The sequence below is a fragment of the Varroa jacobsoni genome, unplaced genomic scaffold (genome assembly GCF_002532875.2).
Source record: "Varroa jacobsoni isolate VJ856 unplaced genomic scaffold, vjacob_1.0 scaffold_255, whole genome shotgun sequence".
NCBI classification, from domain to species: domain Eukaryota; kingdom Metazoa; phylum Arthropoda; class Arachnida; order Mesostigmata; family Varroidae; genus Varroa; species Varroa jacobsoni.
This window is the reverse complement of record NW_019213157.1, coordinates 55420-73707: the sequence shown is the minus strand read 5'-3', so window position 1 is coordinate 73707 and position 18288 is coordinate 55420. Positions and strand designations below refer to the sequence as shown.

Here is an 18288-nt window from a genome sequence, read left to right as displayed (position 1 = left end):
GCCGATACTGGCTCTGCCGTCTAGTCAAAATAATTTCCTAAAGTTAGTACGCGGCCTGATAAGAACATATCAAATCACAGCAGCCTGAGTTTGGTTATAGCACGTAGTGTAAAAGTACGGGTACGATGCTTTATACGTACCCCTTTTTTGAGTCATTTCGCAGGTGTAATTAGGTAAGAATATATCCATATTATGCAACTTAATTGTATACGCATAATTATCCAACATAAATGCGGGATTAAGATTTAGCAACAATAAAGCTATATGTCTTTGGATATATTTCAGTGTCTTTTGGAGGAATCCGGCCATTGAGGGACAAATAATTGCTTAAAAGGGCTTAAAATGTAACAGCTTTTAGGTGGAACGTTAATAGATGCAAAATCCTTATGATACACCTTCGTTGCTTCGTTTAGAGTCATTCTGAAGTATGCCACTGAGGTTCGAGGTAAAGATATAAGGTGCCTCGAAGAAAATTATCTATTAATCTGATTCCTATTGCGCAGCGAAAACATATTATTTCTCCTTTTCTCCGTACTAAATTCTGTTATTAACGGCCGATGTGTGGTACCTCAGAGATGAAGAAACGTTCAAACATTCGCAATTTTATATATTTCTCGCCACTTTGCACTGGTTAGTCTCGATAGGTTTTCTAGTGTAAGGTAAGTTGGCCTGTGCAACCACAGTTGTAACTCCTATGGCGTGACTGTAATATTGAAAGATAGGCAGGGCCACGGCGATCTTTTTCATCCGAATCTAAGACTCCTACCGCAGTCTAAGGAATAACTCGCCGAAGCCCACTGAAATATGAAAATGAAGTTAGGTAAAATACATTTTACCTAAGACTAATCATGTTGCCGATTGGCTTTGTACTCTGCTTTTGTCGTCCGCTGCTATGGGTGGCTCTAAGGGTAAGCCTTTCTATGGCATGATTCCATATCTGTGTATTAGAAAAGCGGTACCAGTTCGTTAACGAATATTCTTGCGTATATTGGAACAAGAAGCGCGAAAGAGCTGCACGTGTATGACCCTAAAAGTTGATATTTAGTTAAGTATCTCATACCTAGTGAACTGGTTTATTAATGACGCTCAATGTTCCTGTATACAGCTTGTCAGATAAAAATGGTAGCCAGCGGTAGTCAATTTAAGCACCACGCAATTACTATTGCACGATATGAGTCTAAAAAAGAAGGCCAAAACAAATAATACGACAATAAAAAGTTTACGTTTTCGCGGTGCACAAGTTAATCCATTTTAAATTCGCGTTACGTGGTTCTGAATTATTTATTTATTCCGCGGTCCTATTTATTTTTTAGCATTACTTCAAGAACAACGTTAATAGATAGTATTGATTTTAATAAGGTGACGAGTTTCATGCGTGGTGCTCAATGTTCTAGAAGCGCGGACATCAACGTCTGTTTAATCAACAATTTCATAGCGGGAATAGTACCTCTGGGTCTGCAGATGCGGCTATGAAACGAATTGGCTAACATTATCACACAGACGCCTTGTGGCTAACTTCCTTTTCTGTCAGTACATTCTATCTATCTGATCTCATTCCACTATAGTCTATCCTCCGCCTCTAACCGCTGCGCCCTCTCGGGAACAGGAACCAAAACAATACCCGGGCCTTCGGCGACTGTCCGTGTGTGAAGCTCTCCTGTAGATCACTTCATGGAAACTTTCAAATAAGAGATAATGTACGGGTAGACTAGATGAGGCACAATGGGCCGACGGACGGTCACAATGAGGCAGGCTATTGCGACTCTTGGGCGCTCTGGCTCACATGACAGTCTAGACGACCTCCAGCTAACCCATATACCTACAAACAAGTGCTTATGGCTTATATATTCTCACCTGCAACGCAGAGTTTGTGAAGTGATGAAGTGCAGCTTTAAATTTGCGGCCGGTTTACATTTGGTAAGAAAAATTGAAGGGCGAGTTGTTACTAAAGCATTCCTATGTATAATATTATTATGATTGGGTAAGGTACATGTTCCAAAAGGCAAAACGTAACGAAAAAAAAATAACTTTCAAGCTAAGCAAATACCTACTCCCTCTGAATGCATAAAAAGTGAAGTCCTTGCATTCGTCGTCGTGTATGGCCGCAAGTCGCTTGCGGAGGAAATTGCTTTGTATGACGTAAGCTATTCCTTCATGCCATTCTGTCCAACCGCCAAAGCTTGGTCATGCGATTGCTCCTTAATTGACGCCTTCCGGGACCTACTTGCTGTCGTAAATGGCAATAAAAAGACATGGCCCTGACCGTTTTAGCCTCGCCAGAAAAAGCCCAGAAGTTATGAAGTGAAACATTTCCCTCTTTCCTTTATGTCTTCAGCTCACCTTCTCTGGGCTTCGTGTCTGATAATTACTCCGCGAATTGCTTCGCTGCTCGTTGCTGCTTCTGTTCCTTCTGCTAATTGCAAATCAATTGACTGCAGCGTCGGGCGGTACCTTTACTTTCGTTTGATAGGACCCTCGGGTTTACTTGCGCTTAGCAAGTAAGCTAGCATTATATGTATGTATATATACGCTACTCTGGCTGATGTTACCAGGCCGATCTCGAACATTCTATTGGGCCAAAGTGACATGTGGCATAACCTGTCAACTGCTACAGTTTACGCTGCGTCCATTCAAGGGAGTAAACCATACGATCTATATAAAAAAAAGAAAAACAGGCGACTACAAACTAGATAATGATTAGGCTGAAGTTCCCATCATCGCCGGCGTCAAATTTGAGAGGATCACACAAATCATTGCGACAGATATCCTATTATAGAATTTCTACGGCCACTGGGATTGTAAGTTACGCTGAATATCCTACGTTTTCATCTATGATCACGATCAATCATATAGGCAGTTACTAAATCTACTATTTTCAGTGATGAGAAGCATAGTAGTGTTTAGGATGGAACATGAAACATGCGCTTTGTTTATGAGCTCTGACATAAGAATAAGCAATAAGCCTAGAGCGAACTCATGTTTCTAATTGCATTGATACAAAGTAGTGGATCTTCAGGGTCATAGTAATAACATAAGTGACAGCGGGGACAGTGATAGGGAAAACGAATCATAAGATTCGTTTTCCCTATCAACTGTACATTGTTGGTTTACATCTATATACCACTGCTGAAGAGTGCTTCCTTTTTCCTCCATAAGCTTGTTAAACCTGCACTATGTAAGCGAACATAATTTTCACATCAAGCTTAGGCTTCAAATATGGACGCCTCTAGGTGACAAAATGCAACCTCGATACCTCCTAAATTTCGCTGTTCACCGAAATCAAGAAAACTGGAAAAGCCCCCACAAACGAGACAATCCAACAAAGAAGGCACGATCGACAGAGCGAAAACATCCTTGTCCACGACATTGCCAGGCCCTAGCTTGTTGCGGCAAAGGCTGTTGAAGCTTCTTTTGTGGGAGATTATTTTGTACTCATTACGTTTTCAAGGACCATGTGCTGACGGATTACTACCTCTTCCGATCAGTGGCAGACGAGGCTCGAAGCAGTACGACCGATACTGTGGAAAGCCCCAAAACTCCCTTCAGATTAAACCTAACAATTTCCGGAAAGACTAAATATATAAATCATTTAAAAGGTAGGAGAAGGCTGTGATAAGGGAAGAAACATGGTAAATGAGTTTGTCACAAGGAGTCGATTAAAGAACTGCGTCTTTGAAACAAAATGCCGCCTTTATGTTTCCACGTAATGTTTCAAGCACTCTAAATTGCTTAATTCAAAACATTACGTAATCTAAAGCGTCAATTAGTAAAAGAAGTATATGTTTATATTTACATGCACCTGGCCCATCTAACATTTTGTGTAACCTCAAAATGTTTTCGAGCGTTTACCCTAATCGTGAGCAGATTTATACAATTCTATATATCGGGCTCATATCAGTAGAGCAAATTACTGTGTGCCATGCGTAAGAGTTAGCCATTAAATTAGTATCTAAATATTAGCTTGTTATCGTATTTGACGTTGATTCTATTTAACGGAAATGAAACACTTTTTCCACCCAAGTAGCACATCGTGCAAATGTGCAAACACATCTATATATGTATATATATATATATATATATATACATATATGCATCAGTTACGATAGTAATTCAAGCGTATCGCGTCTAGTAAGAAATAAGTCTTCATTCAAAACTATGATATGAAGGTAATAAATACATAGACATAGCTGTACATAACACAGTTTGTTGTGTGGCTGGCAGTAAGAGGAAACGCAAATAGCCAAGGACGTAGCTTACAGCGTTGCTTAGACCGCTACCATTCTCGAATTTGAAGCTAAGCCATCAGGTGCCCAAAAGTTAGCACTTCACTGTCACGAGAACCACTGCTACCATTACTGAAAACGTGAACGTACCCTGTCATTGTCGCCATCGGTGACTGTCTTAGGCGTTTTGCCCGTGCGTTCTCTGCTTCATTCGTTCGTTCTTCCTTATATATATATAGTTGCTGATAGCTAAGTATCGTAGGGCGTATTCATGGCTCCATAGGCAACTACTGCCTGATTCACCACTGTTCTAAGCTGCTCTCTGCGGCGAAGCGGACTGAATCTCCCTACAGGCTTAATCAACGCCAGCGGCCTTTTTTCGGTCGACGGGGCGGCTTTCGGCCGATCACTAAAAAGGTTCAAGTCGTTTTACCAGCACAGCAGCACAGACATACTATTCTTCGCCTTTGTATCGGTCCACTAGCGTGGGTCTCTCTCTGCCCCCGGCTAGATAGCTAGTCGCTGCGCTGCTGTCGTCCGGCCGCGGCTGCCTGCCGCGTGTTGGCTCAACCACGGTTTAGGGTAAAACGGGTGCCTTACCGAGCCTGCAGCAGCAGTGGACAAGCCTGTGGAACGGGTCTATGATCTGTTTGCGACCGACAGTTGGTTCATCGCCGCAGCTCGGCCGCCACGAGCGCTGCAGCCTTTCCAAAAGCTGCGTTGGCCGCCGGGGGTTGGTTTCCCATGTGCGTCACTGAGGCGAAAGAATTCTACGTGAAAGCAAGCAGACAATGAGCTACTGTGACACTGTGTCTTTTGGTTGGTGGTTCATTTGCTGAGTTGCTGGTGGATTTGCGTAGAGGCGCACTCCACGGAGAACGACCGTAGCGGGTAGGGCATGAGGTATGGATGCGGGCGCAGAATTGGATTGAAAATGGGCGCTGTTGCAGATGGTAGCCTAACCCTCCATGGTGCACGCGTCTCCCATTAAGAAAATAAATCGCCTATGTACGCTCTTTTTGGTGAACGGCTATGTAAGCTGCAGTCTACGGAGTCGCACTGAAATAATGTTTAATGGAAGTAGCGTAAAAGAAAATTCAAACCGTTTACTTACGCCTGCAGAGTTACTATTTTGAAACAGATTCGAAATAAGCGACTTGGTGACGTAGCGATAGTAAGCTAGGATTCTTTCAGGTTCCAAATGCTTGACGTTCAAGCGCATGTTTGTTCCACATGATTATAGGTTAAAAACAAATAAAATGTTTTTAAAAAAAATCACACTAAAGCAGTTTAGTATTAGCGGCCCCTTAAAAAAACCTGTAGTATGCTGGAGACTGATTTAGAACTGTGTGTCATAATTACCTATTTATTACAGATAGGCAGTATACTAATATTTATTTCGGTAACGCAAAACTGTGTGCGGCAGAATGATATGGTTGTTCGAATATTTTGAAAAATTCGTATATTATTTGATACATTCGTATATGTTTCATCTCCCGCCAAAAATCAACTCATATTGCAGCCATTTCCGATATAGAATAAAGTAAATTTCATTCATAGCCAGGCGAAATTCGGGTCAGAGATCCTTTTCTACTTATAGTGTATCTCGGTGCTCGGCGGAAGTGACGAGCATCACGGGCAGCGCCCCTTGCTAAAAATAGACTATCAAAACCTATTTCCTGACGGATGGTAAAAGTTTTAATATTAAGGCCATTACTTACCGGTGAAGTTTACGTTTTGAGTTGAATATTACGCCATACACTGCGAGAGATGCGTTGTGCCTGCCCTAAGTTGCGCTTATATATGTATGTGTGTGCCTATATATGTGCATATCTGGATGTCGTCGTCGTCCTCGTCGCTCGCAGATGCGCCGCTCGTCACTAATCGCAGTAGAGTCATGAAGTCGACCGCGTCAGTGATGACGGCGCAGCACCCGTACCAGGTCCAAATGCCAGGTTCAGCGGGTCCACAGCTACACATGGCAGCCGGACCCATACCGACTTCGGGATACCCAGGTAAGTATTCCAGACTTATATACCTGCAAGTATATATATATATTTTATGCATTTGCTCAAAGTGTTTATGCGAAATATATATATATATATATATATATATATATATATATATATTATAATAATAACAACAACAACGAGGCTATAATTTCAATAACAGCGCTATCGAAACGTATACTAATAAATAATGCTTCAATGCAATTAGCTGATGTGTACCTGCATCAGGTCTACTCACCAACATATGAAGCGTTGAAGGGGCGGACGGGGCTTCCTCTTGATCGCATTTATCACTGGCATACATCGTACGGTATAATGGAATTGCAATGGTGTTTATGCCTTTGTTAGTTGAAGTCCCTATGGTCCATTTGTGATAAGGGCTATCAATCAGATTGTATCGTTAAACAGACACACCCGTAAACACGCGTTCGAGCATGTTTCACGACGGCTTCTTGTTGCGCACTGACAAAGCCTCAACGTTGACCTGTGCATAATGGGGTCGTTTGCTCGGACGTCCTGCTTTTTTTAGCAGATAAGTCTATGGCTACAGCTCTAAAAGTTCCGCGCTTTGTCTGATTCTGTCTCGATAAACTATTACAGGCTATCCGTATTATCCGTCGACAATGCCACAGCAATTCGTGCAGCCTAACGTGCTGGCATCGCAATTCCCCCCGATGCAGCCACACGTCATCCCGCAGGCAGCCACACCCACCCAAATACCGGCTCCCATCCAGGTGTATAGTGGTATTTTATCGAATTTCGAAATTGCCCGTTCCCATTCCGTCTAACCTGGCTAGTTTGCCTAAGCGAAACTTCGAAATCGAAACTCTAAGGGAAGGGACACAGGCAAGATCCTGTTTATCCGTTCGTCCGTCGATCATTTATTTCGTAGCCGTCGCGTAGCAGTTTCTTTCTTTTACTTCGATCTCCAGATCTCAGTAGCAATAACACCAGTCGATGGTTCTGCATACAGACTGATTGCTTGAGGAATTGCTGTTGTGGCCAGGTTACTTCGACGCCTCGTAGATGCTGGTTTAGCTGCAGTTGTTTTCGGTCGTATATCTACCACGCTATCCTCAGTGCGCAACCCCTTATTCTCTTTTTTGCCTTTTTTTTCTCGCAGCAAATGGCTGCTCCTTTCCAGCCTGGCATCGCGCCACCACCATTGACGCCGCAGAGTCAGACTGTGATCGGCTCCGGTGGCCTAGGCAGTCAACAACTGGCGCCTTCTGCTACGGGAGCATCCCCACCGTCACAATCGGGATCTAGCCTACCCACACCACGTCCGCCTTCTGCTGTCGATTCCGAACGACCGCAGTCTGCACCCGATCACCATCAAGGCTCCCAACCAGGAGTCCTTCACGATGATCCGTTTGATGACCAGTATGACCATCGTTGCTCACTCTGCATTGCCGCTTGGGGATTCTCTTTCCTCTGCGGTCTAACAGGCGCTGCTGGCGCCCTATTCGTACAGCAAGGACACACTTTCTCATTTAAGGTAAACTGTATTCTCCTTATTTTGCAGCCTTATTCTAGATATAACAGCTAGATGCTGCCATAGCCGCCGCCATCGTCTGCCCACAGCATTAGTCTAACGCAATACGTACCTGTGGTGGTCCGCCCCTGACGTAAAGCAAAGTCGCGCAAGTGGCCAATTCTCTTGAAAATCCATATAGTGTTTTACCTTTTGCTTTCACCAGCATTATTTTTCGTACCATAATCTCGTTCGCTTGCTATTTAGCCATTACGCCCCAATACTACCTTCAAGGTGTCGATAATCTCAAACAGTGCTACAAGGCTGTCGAGAAATGACTGTCATAAGACGAAAAACTAAAGGTCTTGCCATTCGGCTACCTAAACTAGGAATTTAATTCATAGCCTCCTTATGTCACCGATAGTAAGCATCTTTATGCAGTATAAATATGCTGTGGCAAAGACGAGTGGATGAGCGGACGTTCGATCGAGTGTACAGATGGCGTGGCATACAGGCATAGTCGTGCATTAGCAGCCGGAGAGACGGCGCTTCGGTTGCAGGTACCGCGAAAGTCCGTCGTTTATTTAAGTGGGGTTCCGAGAGGAGGGCGGAGCAAGAAAACGAAAAAAAAACGAAGCAATATTGAGGAAGGATCGCGGTTACAAGGAAGTTAAATGATGGTCAAACGTTCACTGTTCGACGCGGGCAGCTTGACAGAGGAAGGATTGATGAACTTTCTTACAGCTGAACTAAAGCGCACGCGCCAATGCTTCAATGGCAAACCAAAACGTGTCAATGATACATCGCAAAGTGCACATTGAACCTGTTATAAATAAATACAGATTGAATATAAAATGGAGCCATTTGAGAAGATATTTCAGGTTTAGGTAGTAGTCGTTTAGCTAGCATATGGTTTTAAACCGTACATGTTAGCATCGGCTTGCCTTAAGTATGTAGCCATCCCATAAACAATTCATATTGAATATAGTCAACACTGAAATGCTTCAATGCTGCTTTTTGGTCCCTTTCTTCTGCTCAATGCATATAGACACTGGGATTCGTGCTATTGTCGGTTAGTATTCTGCTATTTCTATCAACGTTCCTGTTCCTGCCAGCATCCAGCAAATACGCGAACAAGATGCCCGTGCATCGTCAATGCCTGCCATTCCTACTTGTGGTCATTGCGTCCGGTGAGTCATCCCGCTTAAGTCTTCCCTCATTGTCATTTTCATCACCATTATACTCTGTCATCCAGCAGCGCGCCCAGCAAATAATTATCTTATGTATTATTTTTGGCATGTGATATAGACAGAATACAACGTTTTGCGCGTTCAGGTAGCTAGATATAACTAGACGAGCTCAGCGACATAATCATACTTTCCCAGTATTTAAGCCCAGACGGTTTATTAGCCCTGAGTTGCTAATGTAATCTCACCTGCCTTACATAGCTCGAGTATAGTTTTCGGAACCCTATTCTTAGCTTCTCCATTAGACCGAACACAGACGGCGTATAATGATACAGCCATGCAACGTGGCAAACCAACCTTGCAAAGTCAGCAACGATCGAGTGGGTCTAAATGTTGTTATGTCTATGTCTATGTCTGTATTAAAAGTACCACAAACTGACTTAACGAAAATCAAGAACTACACTGAAACTGTCTCAGGAGCAATTGCGATATAGCAATAATGTACTACAGCTACGGAAGCATAGGCCGGCCTGTTTGCAGTACCAGATCGTTTTGCGAAAGGTGTAGGCTGCTAGCACCACGTCGAAGAAACAGGAAGTCGCCTTTGCATTTTATTATCATGTTTATCGTAGAGCACTTATTTACCTCAACAATTCCTGTCTGCACTATGGTAGGCAGCAGGCAAAAGACATTCTGCTCCCTCATGGAAAAAGGACCGCCTGTGTCCTGCGTTCATTGACATCACCGCAATGGACTTTCGCTCTCTCGCAAACCCCTTTTCACTTCAAACGAGCTTGCTGGATCGTAGAATGTCTTTTTCGGTGTATGTGAGCAATGGCTCACAGTATATAATAGCATTTGGCATCTGATAAAGTGGTTACTCGGGATCTTAGCTTACTGTTATTTACCTCTTCGGCGTTAGATGTGCAGGGGGTTTCCTTGTTACAGAGTACGCATAATAGCCAGCGAAAATGTGCTGATTTATGATGATAGCTGGCCGTTTTTATAGCCGACGCTCTTCTGCAATCGTACTGATTATGAGATGCTCAAAGAGAAATGTTGTCAATTTCAGTTTATAGTACTATTCCGTTTTACTATTTGTAACGGTATAGGTGTGCGAAATGATCACACTGTTGAATCACTGGATGGAAACAACGACCAAAAATTCAAACGAAATTGTCGCTTGTTATAAGAGCTATCAGTTTTTCGCCGGTAGCATTTACGACACTAGACTTTGGCTGACAATGTTAGATGTTTCCTTCGATTCAAGTTCGACTCCATTGAATGAATGAGTCACCCTGGATAAAACCACGTGTATTTGGTTTCTTTTATTTCATCTTTGATCCGTTTACCTGCCCAGGCGAGATTTGTTGGGTGGTGTACCTGATCAGTGAGGGCGGAGCGGAGGGCAAAGGTATTCTGGTGGCCCTCGCTGCCTTTCTTGCTCTTTTCTGGCTCGCGCTTTGGAAGATCATGTGTCTACGGTGCTGTTGTCACCGACGGAGGATCTGCGCCCAAAAGAAGGCCCAGGCACGCCTCGCACAACAGCAGCAGCAGGCGAGCAGCAAACGGAGATCCGCAGGGAAGAGACGCGGTAGTACCGATCCAGAGGAGTTCGAGACAGATTTTCATCATGTAAATACACAGGTTAGTAAGGCTGCCATTCCTTTTTTAGTCTTTTCCCGCTTCTGTTAGGCAAATCATTTTTCTCAAATTTGTGGTCCTGATTTGAGCGTTTTTTTCCGTGCAAGGGTCTATTGTTTATCATGTTTTTCGACGATAACCAATGCACGACTCAAACGGAAATTAATAACGCTATAATTATGAATAAAAGTCTGGTCCAATGATACATTCTACATGTTTTGTTATGTTGCTCAATTTTAACGCTCTTCTTCAAGAAACCGTACTTACCATGCTTCCCGGATGCAGTAATGGCAATAACACGATACGAAGGCAGAGGGAAGACATATGCTTTATTATTATCAGGAACGATGAAGGTTGTTCAGGTGACTCAAAGATCGCCGTAGTAAAGGTTTTGCTACGGACACTCCTTAATATTTGACCGACTTAAGACCGTCCACCAGGGAGCGCCACTTGTCTTTATTGACATAAGCCGGCTAGTATAGGCAACTGCCTATTTTACTACCCTACTCATCCTATTTCATGCGATGCGGTCCCAAACCCGTCCTATGCCCACGTTCTCGGTCGCGATGGGCTTTGAAGAGCACCTTGAAAATGATTGCCTGTCAGCCTGCGTGGCGTAGGGTGTTACTGCGTGACACACGACACCCCCGAGGACCTCAAGGCATCCGAGCCAACTAAAATCTCAGGGCTATGTCTTACGGACCATGCTCCATTATGGGATTAAAGAAGGGTGGGTCTGTGCAAGTATGTAGAAAACAGGCAACCGATAGTCGGCCGCTTGACTAAACCCCCGATGGCGCTCTAATGATGAGATTACACTAGTCGGATGGGCGAATCTTTGAAAGTTGAATAGGCAAGAAAACCACTAATCTACCTGACTAAAACAGACAGAGGAAAAGACACAATCAGGTATCGGGCGAAAACTCGCAATACCGTAAGCCGAACCTTATAGAATCTAGACCTACATTAGGTAAAAATAATGTCTGACCTGTCGTTGAGCAGGTCTGAGTAGACTGCTTGTAGGTTGCTGTAATGTCTGTCTCTTATATTGTCGTAACTTTATTGAATATAGTACTCCACTATCGAGAATCGTGCGTGATCTGTGCGTGAACTAGGTTGATACTTAGCATCATTTAATTGAGCTGCGATGTGTTTTAAATCGCAAACAACTTAGAGTTATTATGATTAGCTGATTGAAACAGAAGACGTGTTTTTGTCAAACTTTTAAGAATTGTTGTGTAGAAGTGATATTAAAACTTTGTAGTGTTCGATTAGAAAACAAACCACTTCCAATCTGCAATCGGAAAATTAGCTGACGACTCCATTCTCAAGACTGGAAATCTGCAGCGACACGTTCCCTCATCTTAAATAATTTTTGTGTTCAAGAAGCTTAAAATGCGTAATGTACACGATAAATTTATACACATCGAAATACTTAACAGCTACTTGAGTAGAGTGTTCGAAATTTCTTAGTGAATTAAATGAAAAGATCCTTAGGTCGATCTCGAATTCTGAATCATATTAAAATGTCTGTCTGACCGACTAAGCCGCTCTCGAAAATGACTCCACGACGTGTATGTATGGACATGCAACGACCGTCGATACAGTTTGAAGTACCACCTATTGGACATTTTCAGTGGCAAAATGAATAGTCCTACTGCCTCATAACTGCTCAGAAGCTCAAAGAGGTTTGCATTATTAAGGCCTAGCTAAATGACGACTGCTGAATAATCGAATAACGCTAAATTATCCCGGGTGGTCGGATTGTCCGAGGAGTTCACCAGTTGAGATTTGTGACACCATGACATGTGCTTATCTTTCTGGAATCAATATAGTCTGCAATCTAGCTGATGATCTGGTAACTTACTACTGCTTAAGTTTAATTACCCCACACAAAATTTAAAGTGACAGAACGTCTTAGAGTCTTTTGCAGAAGTTGGCGCTACACTCGCTCTCGTAGAAGATCCAAGCGTATCTATCTAAGTTACGAAGAACTTAGGTAGCTCTTCCATCCAAAACTGGGCATGCATCTAAATAGGTGATACATAATTCCTGCTATAATACACGCTTTATCTACGTGGAGTGTAGATCAGTGTCAGAAACTCGGGAGTGAACATAACCAGAATCCTAATGATGGGTACGGATTTCATATGACAAACCTCTTATCACTGTGATTATTACCTCAAGTATGACGATAAGGAACATTATGGTAAATGCGTAAACAAATTCTAGTATGTATCGAAAAAGCTACTACTTAGAAAAGGTACTTAATGAACGGCCTGTTTGGTCTATGCATCACAACGGTCCCTACTAATCTTTTATATATTTTTTACACCTTTATAGTGAAATAAAGCAGATTATAATTAATCTTATTACTAAAAACAAGAATGCCTGCACAGTAGAGGTGACAGTGACAACAAACAGATACTTTAGTTCGGCTAGTGAGTTTTCTGTTAATTTAGGTAATTTCTATCCTTCTAGGTCATTCAAAATGTTACTTTTTTGGCTTTCTTCCACGAATATATTTTATGCAGGTCCGTGAAACTCTTCGCAACCGTTTCAACGAGAGCATCTTACAGCAGAGCATCATTCAGTCTGCAGCTCCATCGATGACTATTGGCGGTGAGGGACCGACGCTGGCAATCGTTGCCGCCGGTCCCCAGCCGCAAGGAAGCCACGCCCCAAGTGCGCCCCCTGCTGACACGCCAGCAACTAGCCATGGTCCTAACAACACTGGCACACTCACCACGTTCGGTGGAACCCAAGGGGTATCAACAACAACTGCGACCTCTGGTGGAGCCTCAGGACCAACGACCAGTGGTCAAACCACTGGTCAAGTGCACGACCCTCCACCTTACGACGCGGTGTACAGAAGAACGCCCCCGCCCCCCTATTCAACGCTAGTCTAGTAATCCAACCAGAGTCCAATCCGGCTAGTTGTTATTGAGTCATCTTTACTTCAGGAGCGCTAACCCGCTCTCAGGCATGTTTGTAGAGCCGTTGGCTTCGAAAAAAGGATGACTGACATTCTTTCCACTAAAGGTATGACATTTCCGTTAAACAGGTATGACATCCCGTCGAAGCAAAGTAGGTTGGCTGGCTTGGGCCTGGAGCTGCTTTGTGTTGCGCGCCGATCCTCGTCGCCTCCTATAGTTCTGCTCCGCGTCTCATTAGCATACGCGGCCAAAGGCCACTCAGGAACCTAAGAATTAAGACAAGAAGACATCTCACTTATTTAGCAGAAAAGGTCACTGCGTCATGAAAGCCCCCTGGCAACATAATAACCAAATAATAGTAGTGACATCTTTTAAATCGTCGTTGGAAGCCTGATAATGTATTACGCAATAGGGAAAAAATGAAAGGGTGAAATTAGATGGATAACGAAAAATAATTTCGAAAGGATTGATTCCATTATCCAGGAAACCTTTGCGTTCCAGTTATCTGCCGAGTTTGTCGGCCTTGTCTTGTGTATGCCATGACAGTATTAGAGGGTTGGGGATACGGCGCGATTATCCTTCCGTGACCCACTAAACACCCACTTTTCATCCCCATGGTTGTCTAGACCGGGTTCTGAAAAGATGAACAACAGCAGAAGTGTGAGTGTTTCATGATGCTGGTGATGGCATTGACTCTGAGGTGACTTTCGAAAACCTAGGTTGTTTGTGCATCTCATCTATGACACCCGGTTCAATTGACTTCTGGGAACTCAGACCGCGATGATGCCGCCGACGGCCCAGCGGCATGTTCCATGAAGACCAACTTGACAAGACAAAATCTAGCTATATGTTCCATGAAGGGTATGTCGTAATCGCGACTGTGCTCTGACTATTCATCACAACTAGGCATGCGGTATGTTTATATATATATATATATATACAATGTACCATATGGCATACACAAAAGGATGAAGAAACGTCGTGAGCCATTTTCGACGGTTGCGGACGATAGTGTTTTTTAGATTTTAATGGCAATGCTAAGCGGTCCAGGTTCCCATGCTGGCATTAATTATGATGTTCTTCTGACGGTCTCACTGCGCCCAAGGCTGTGGGTTTGCACATATTGCGAAGCGCCACAGAGAAGAGGATCGCTCGTATCGTTACTTCTTCCGTTTATGATTAACAGACGAGAATACGTACGTAGACGTTTTCAGGAGGTAATTCATGAGCTGCCTCAGATCAAACGACACTCCACTGTCGGGAGTAGGTTTATTAATGACTAGGGACAAGCAAATTGTTCAATTAAATGATCACTTAATTAAAAGTCTATTCCATGTTCTAACAAAGCTACATGACATCAAATTCCGTAAGAACTGAGTGTTATTAAGCTGTTACAAATGAATTCGGCGAACTTTGAAACTGAATGGCTTTAAACTCTGCGCTACTAGCAGACGAGTGGCGCGTAAATACCCCAATCTTCTAGAAATTTATGTCTAACCACCGGTTGAGTTCGCCCCCCAAGAAAGATGAGATCTGAAGGAAAAATATGTTTTAGACTAGAAAATCAACACTTAATGGTCAAGCTTTTGTTCCTCTGAAATACCAGTGCCCTATTCGAAATTCGTCCAAGACTGACGGAGACATTAGGCAGGAAGACATTAAGCGAAAGGACAGCAAGTTAATGGTGCAATCATTTCAAGAGCAAAGATTGAGGTGTCAAAGACCAATAAGGAGGTGACCAGATGCAGGGATCCGGGGGACAACAGCGCGTTGCCGCAACCGAGAAGGCTTTTCACGAACGAACGTAAAGCTTGGACTTACTCTGTCGGTCAAAACTGGCACTTTACACGTCACGCGCTACAGAACTACAACCCAAATACCGAAAATGAGCTAATTCAGTAAGAAACCCACCCCTTATGAACTGACTCCAGATATACATGCCTTTTACGTGCTATTTTCGCGTTTCAAGTTTTATCTTCGCTATCGTCATTAAGCGTTCCATATGACGGCTGGCTACCAGCACGAAGCGAAAACTGTCTACGCCTGAGTTCGAACCTAGACTATAGCATATTCCGAAGATTAACACGCAAATACTTTACCCACCAAGCTATCACGAAAACGTGCATCTTGAGGAACTTTATTCAGTAGAAATTTCGCCTGGAGCATACGGTCGTCATAGGCGAGGTATAGTTCAATCTCTGTCGCCCGCCAGAGAAAAACCAGCCACGAGAATGGCGCTTTCCCAGAGAGAGATAGAGCTCAGTGGCAGTGTCGGATGGATTTGAAAGTGCAGTGATGACAGTACCTAATGAACATTAGGCACATCTGCTATGAGATGCTGGCCAAAGCTAAAATAAAAAAGGCAGCTTCTTATTCCGAGTTCTTCAAGAGATTCATAGGCCGTCGGTACCGCAATCGAAAGCATGCAGCCTAGTTACTTAATGACAATGCCAAATTTCATTGCCATGCTTCGGTTGCTTCCTGTATTGAGCAGACGAATATTGGAAGCGTTGCGACAACCGTGTAAAAATAAAGGAAGGTATCTCTAGCATATTGAAAAAAATATCATTATAGCCCAACAAGTTTACAGATGATTCATTTCAAAGTCACCGGATTCGCTTGTGACAGCCTAATATCAACAAAGGCATATTCCCGTCGATGATATTGACATACAGATAGGTCATAAACAACAAATAATCCCTTAACTAATAGGGTAAAGAAAAGATCAGTTTTTAAAAATCAATTCTAAATACGAGTAACTATTGTTACTGCTAACTTGTTTTTGGCATTCCACACAGTTATTGTATATTTGTCTATATGTAAAGTAGGATACCCAGCTGAATGTCTCCATTTTGACGGGATATCGACTTGCTAGGAAACCTTTTGTACCTCATGCTACGTCAGATCTAACATCCCGATGAGCATGAACCTATTAAAAGAAGGAAGACCTATAAAACAACCGAGAAAAAGCTACGACAAAAGCATTCGTCAAAGGTTCTTATTGCCGCGCTATAACCACAGCAAATAGGCAGACGTTCACGTTGTGCTCTATTTCACGTGTATGCGCTTGTCCAAAGTCGTATGATTACATCGTTCAACTGCATAAACATGCAAAACGTGCGGATAGCAAATATCGTCCGGTGATTGATCGACGACAATGAAACAAAAGAAAACATTAATAATTTAAAGACTCTTGAGTAATTATGCACGACGATGCCAGAGAACAAAATGATCCGGACGAGTTGAGCACAAGGTCCTCCTGAGCCTCCGATACCAAATATAGATTGACTTTAGGATCCTTTAAGGTCCTTTTGCAAAGTACCGGGTAATTGTGCCGATGGTGCGAATGCTAACTGAGATGGTGATGAAGCATTCCACTGAGATATTTAGATACTAAAACAGCAGAGCGTATTGAAGAAGACAATGCACTCAGCGTGAAGAATCAGATACACAAGGCAACCAGATAATACCTGTACATATAATCCTGTCCTTCTACATACAGATGTCCTACATTCGAGTATGATACGTTTTTGTAGTAGACTTTCGACGCTCCCAGCCTGATCAGGGAATTTTCTAATTCTGATTTAGTGACGCGTATGCTAGTTTTTGTGATTCACTGCATCTGTGCGGAACAGTTATTTCCGTGTGTGCGCGCCATTAACACACACACAATAAACTGGTATTGTTTTTTTGCTCGAGTAATAGATTTTTTCGCTTAGAACGATAAAACTGACCGATCGCTTTGAATCGACTATAATGACGTTGTGCTAGAGGGGGGCAAACTATCACTCTCGTCGAAAATGGTCTGCTCTAGCGAATGCTCGGTGACATAGAAGAACACGCATGGCAGTCCTGCAACAGACAATGTAAGGCAATCAAAGGTTTTTTTTTGAGGGGCGGAGTCGATGGTAAACACAGTCGACAATTTAGTGGATAATACAAAGCAGAAAGGGAACATCGGACTGGCAGATCATGAGATTCATTGAGGACATCAACGATCATGTATATATATATATGTATATATATATATTACAGTTAACGCTATAAACGAATTATATTGTGACGATGTGGCTCGTATTCATACCACGGCAGAAAGAAAAGTCTGAGTAAGAAACAAAATGTTGGCGAATTAATATATAAATTCGTAAATAAAAACAGTTTGGCTATCTGCGGCGGGTGGGTGTGAAATCGCACAACTAATAATGGCACAAACCAACTAAGCACGGCAAAAACAGGGCACGGAGGAATTTTTTCATGATGCCAACAACATGACGATGAAGCTATAAGCGAAGAGAGAGTCGGATCGAAGCTGTAAATAAGCAGGTAGTAAAGGCTAGTTAAGAAGGACATGAGGACTTTTACCGCCGGACAACATAAAAGGAACGAGAGAATCTCACACAATCCGACGGACGACAACGATAAAAACAAAACGCTCGTAAGTTTTTTGCAGGATACATTTTACACATTTTGCGGTAACGACAAACTATTTGGTAGTTTAATGGTGACGGTCCGAAAACGAGATGGACTGTGATGAGCGACCATGCCGAGAAAATTAATTCATCGACTGAATGATACAGAAATATTTGAGCAGTTACCAAAGTTTATCATATCTAATTATAATAAACAACACCCTACAACTATTACTGAGTTATATTGAGATTGATAATAAACTACGTTTTTGTATATTCATCAAATGTTGTCTTGCACAGAGCGATCATTTACGCATTACGTTAGTATCGATGGAATACGGAAAAATGTATAGTGTAGTCAATCGATCGACGCGTTTAGGAGACGTTGCTTGACGTCATCGTACTT

At 42.8% G+C, this 18288-nt stretch overlaps 1 protein-coding gene and 1 long non-coding RNA gene across 4 annotated transcripts in view; one reads left to right on the top strand and one right to left on the bottom strand.

Moving 5' to 3' along the window:
* Window positions 1–5900: 5900 nt before the first annotated feature.
* Window positions 5901–18167, top strand: LOC111258701 (uncharacterized). The gene is made up of 6 exons (XM_022830172.2): window positions 5901–6238; window positions 6833–6966; window positions 7356–7730; window positions 8755–8896; window positions 10254–10540; window positions 13072–18167. Exons 1-6 carry the CDS (start codon window positions 6031–6033, stop codon window positions 13444–13446), a joined length of 1521 nt encoding a protein of 506 aa, XP_022685907.1. The 5' UTR covers window positions 5901–6030; the 3' UTR covers window positions 13447–18167.
* Window positions 13631–18288, bottom strand: part of LOC111258703 (uncharacterized) — a 17476-nt gene continuing 12818 nt past the window's right edge. For all 3 annotated transcript variants that reach the window (XR_015310260.1, XR_002679139.2, XR_002679140.2), the window contains 2 exons: window positions 13962–14107; window positions 13631–13739 (listed from right to left, as the gene is read on the bottom strand). This is a non-coding gene — a long non-coding RNA (uncharacterized LOC111258703). The remainder of the gene's footprint in view (window positions 13740–13961; window positions 14108–18288) is intronic.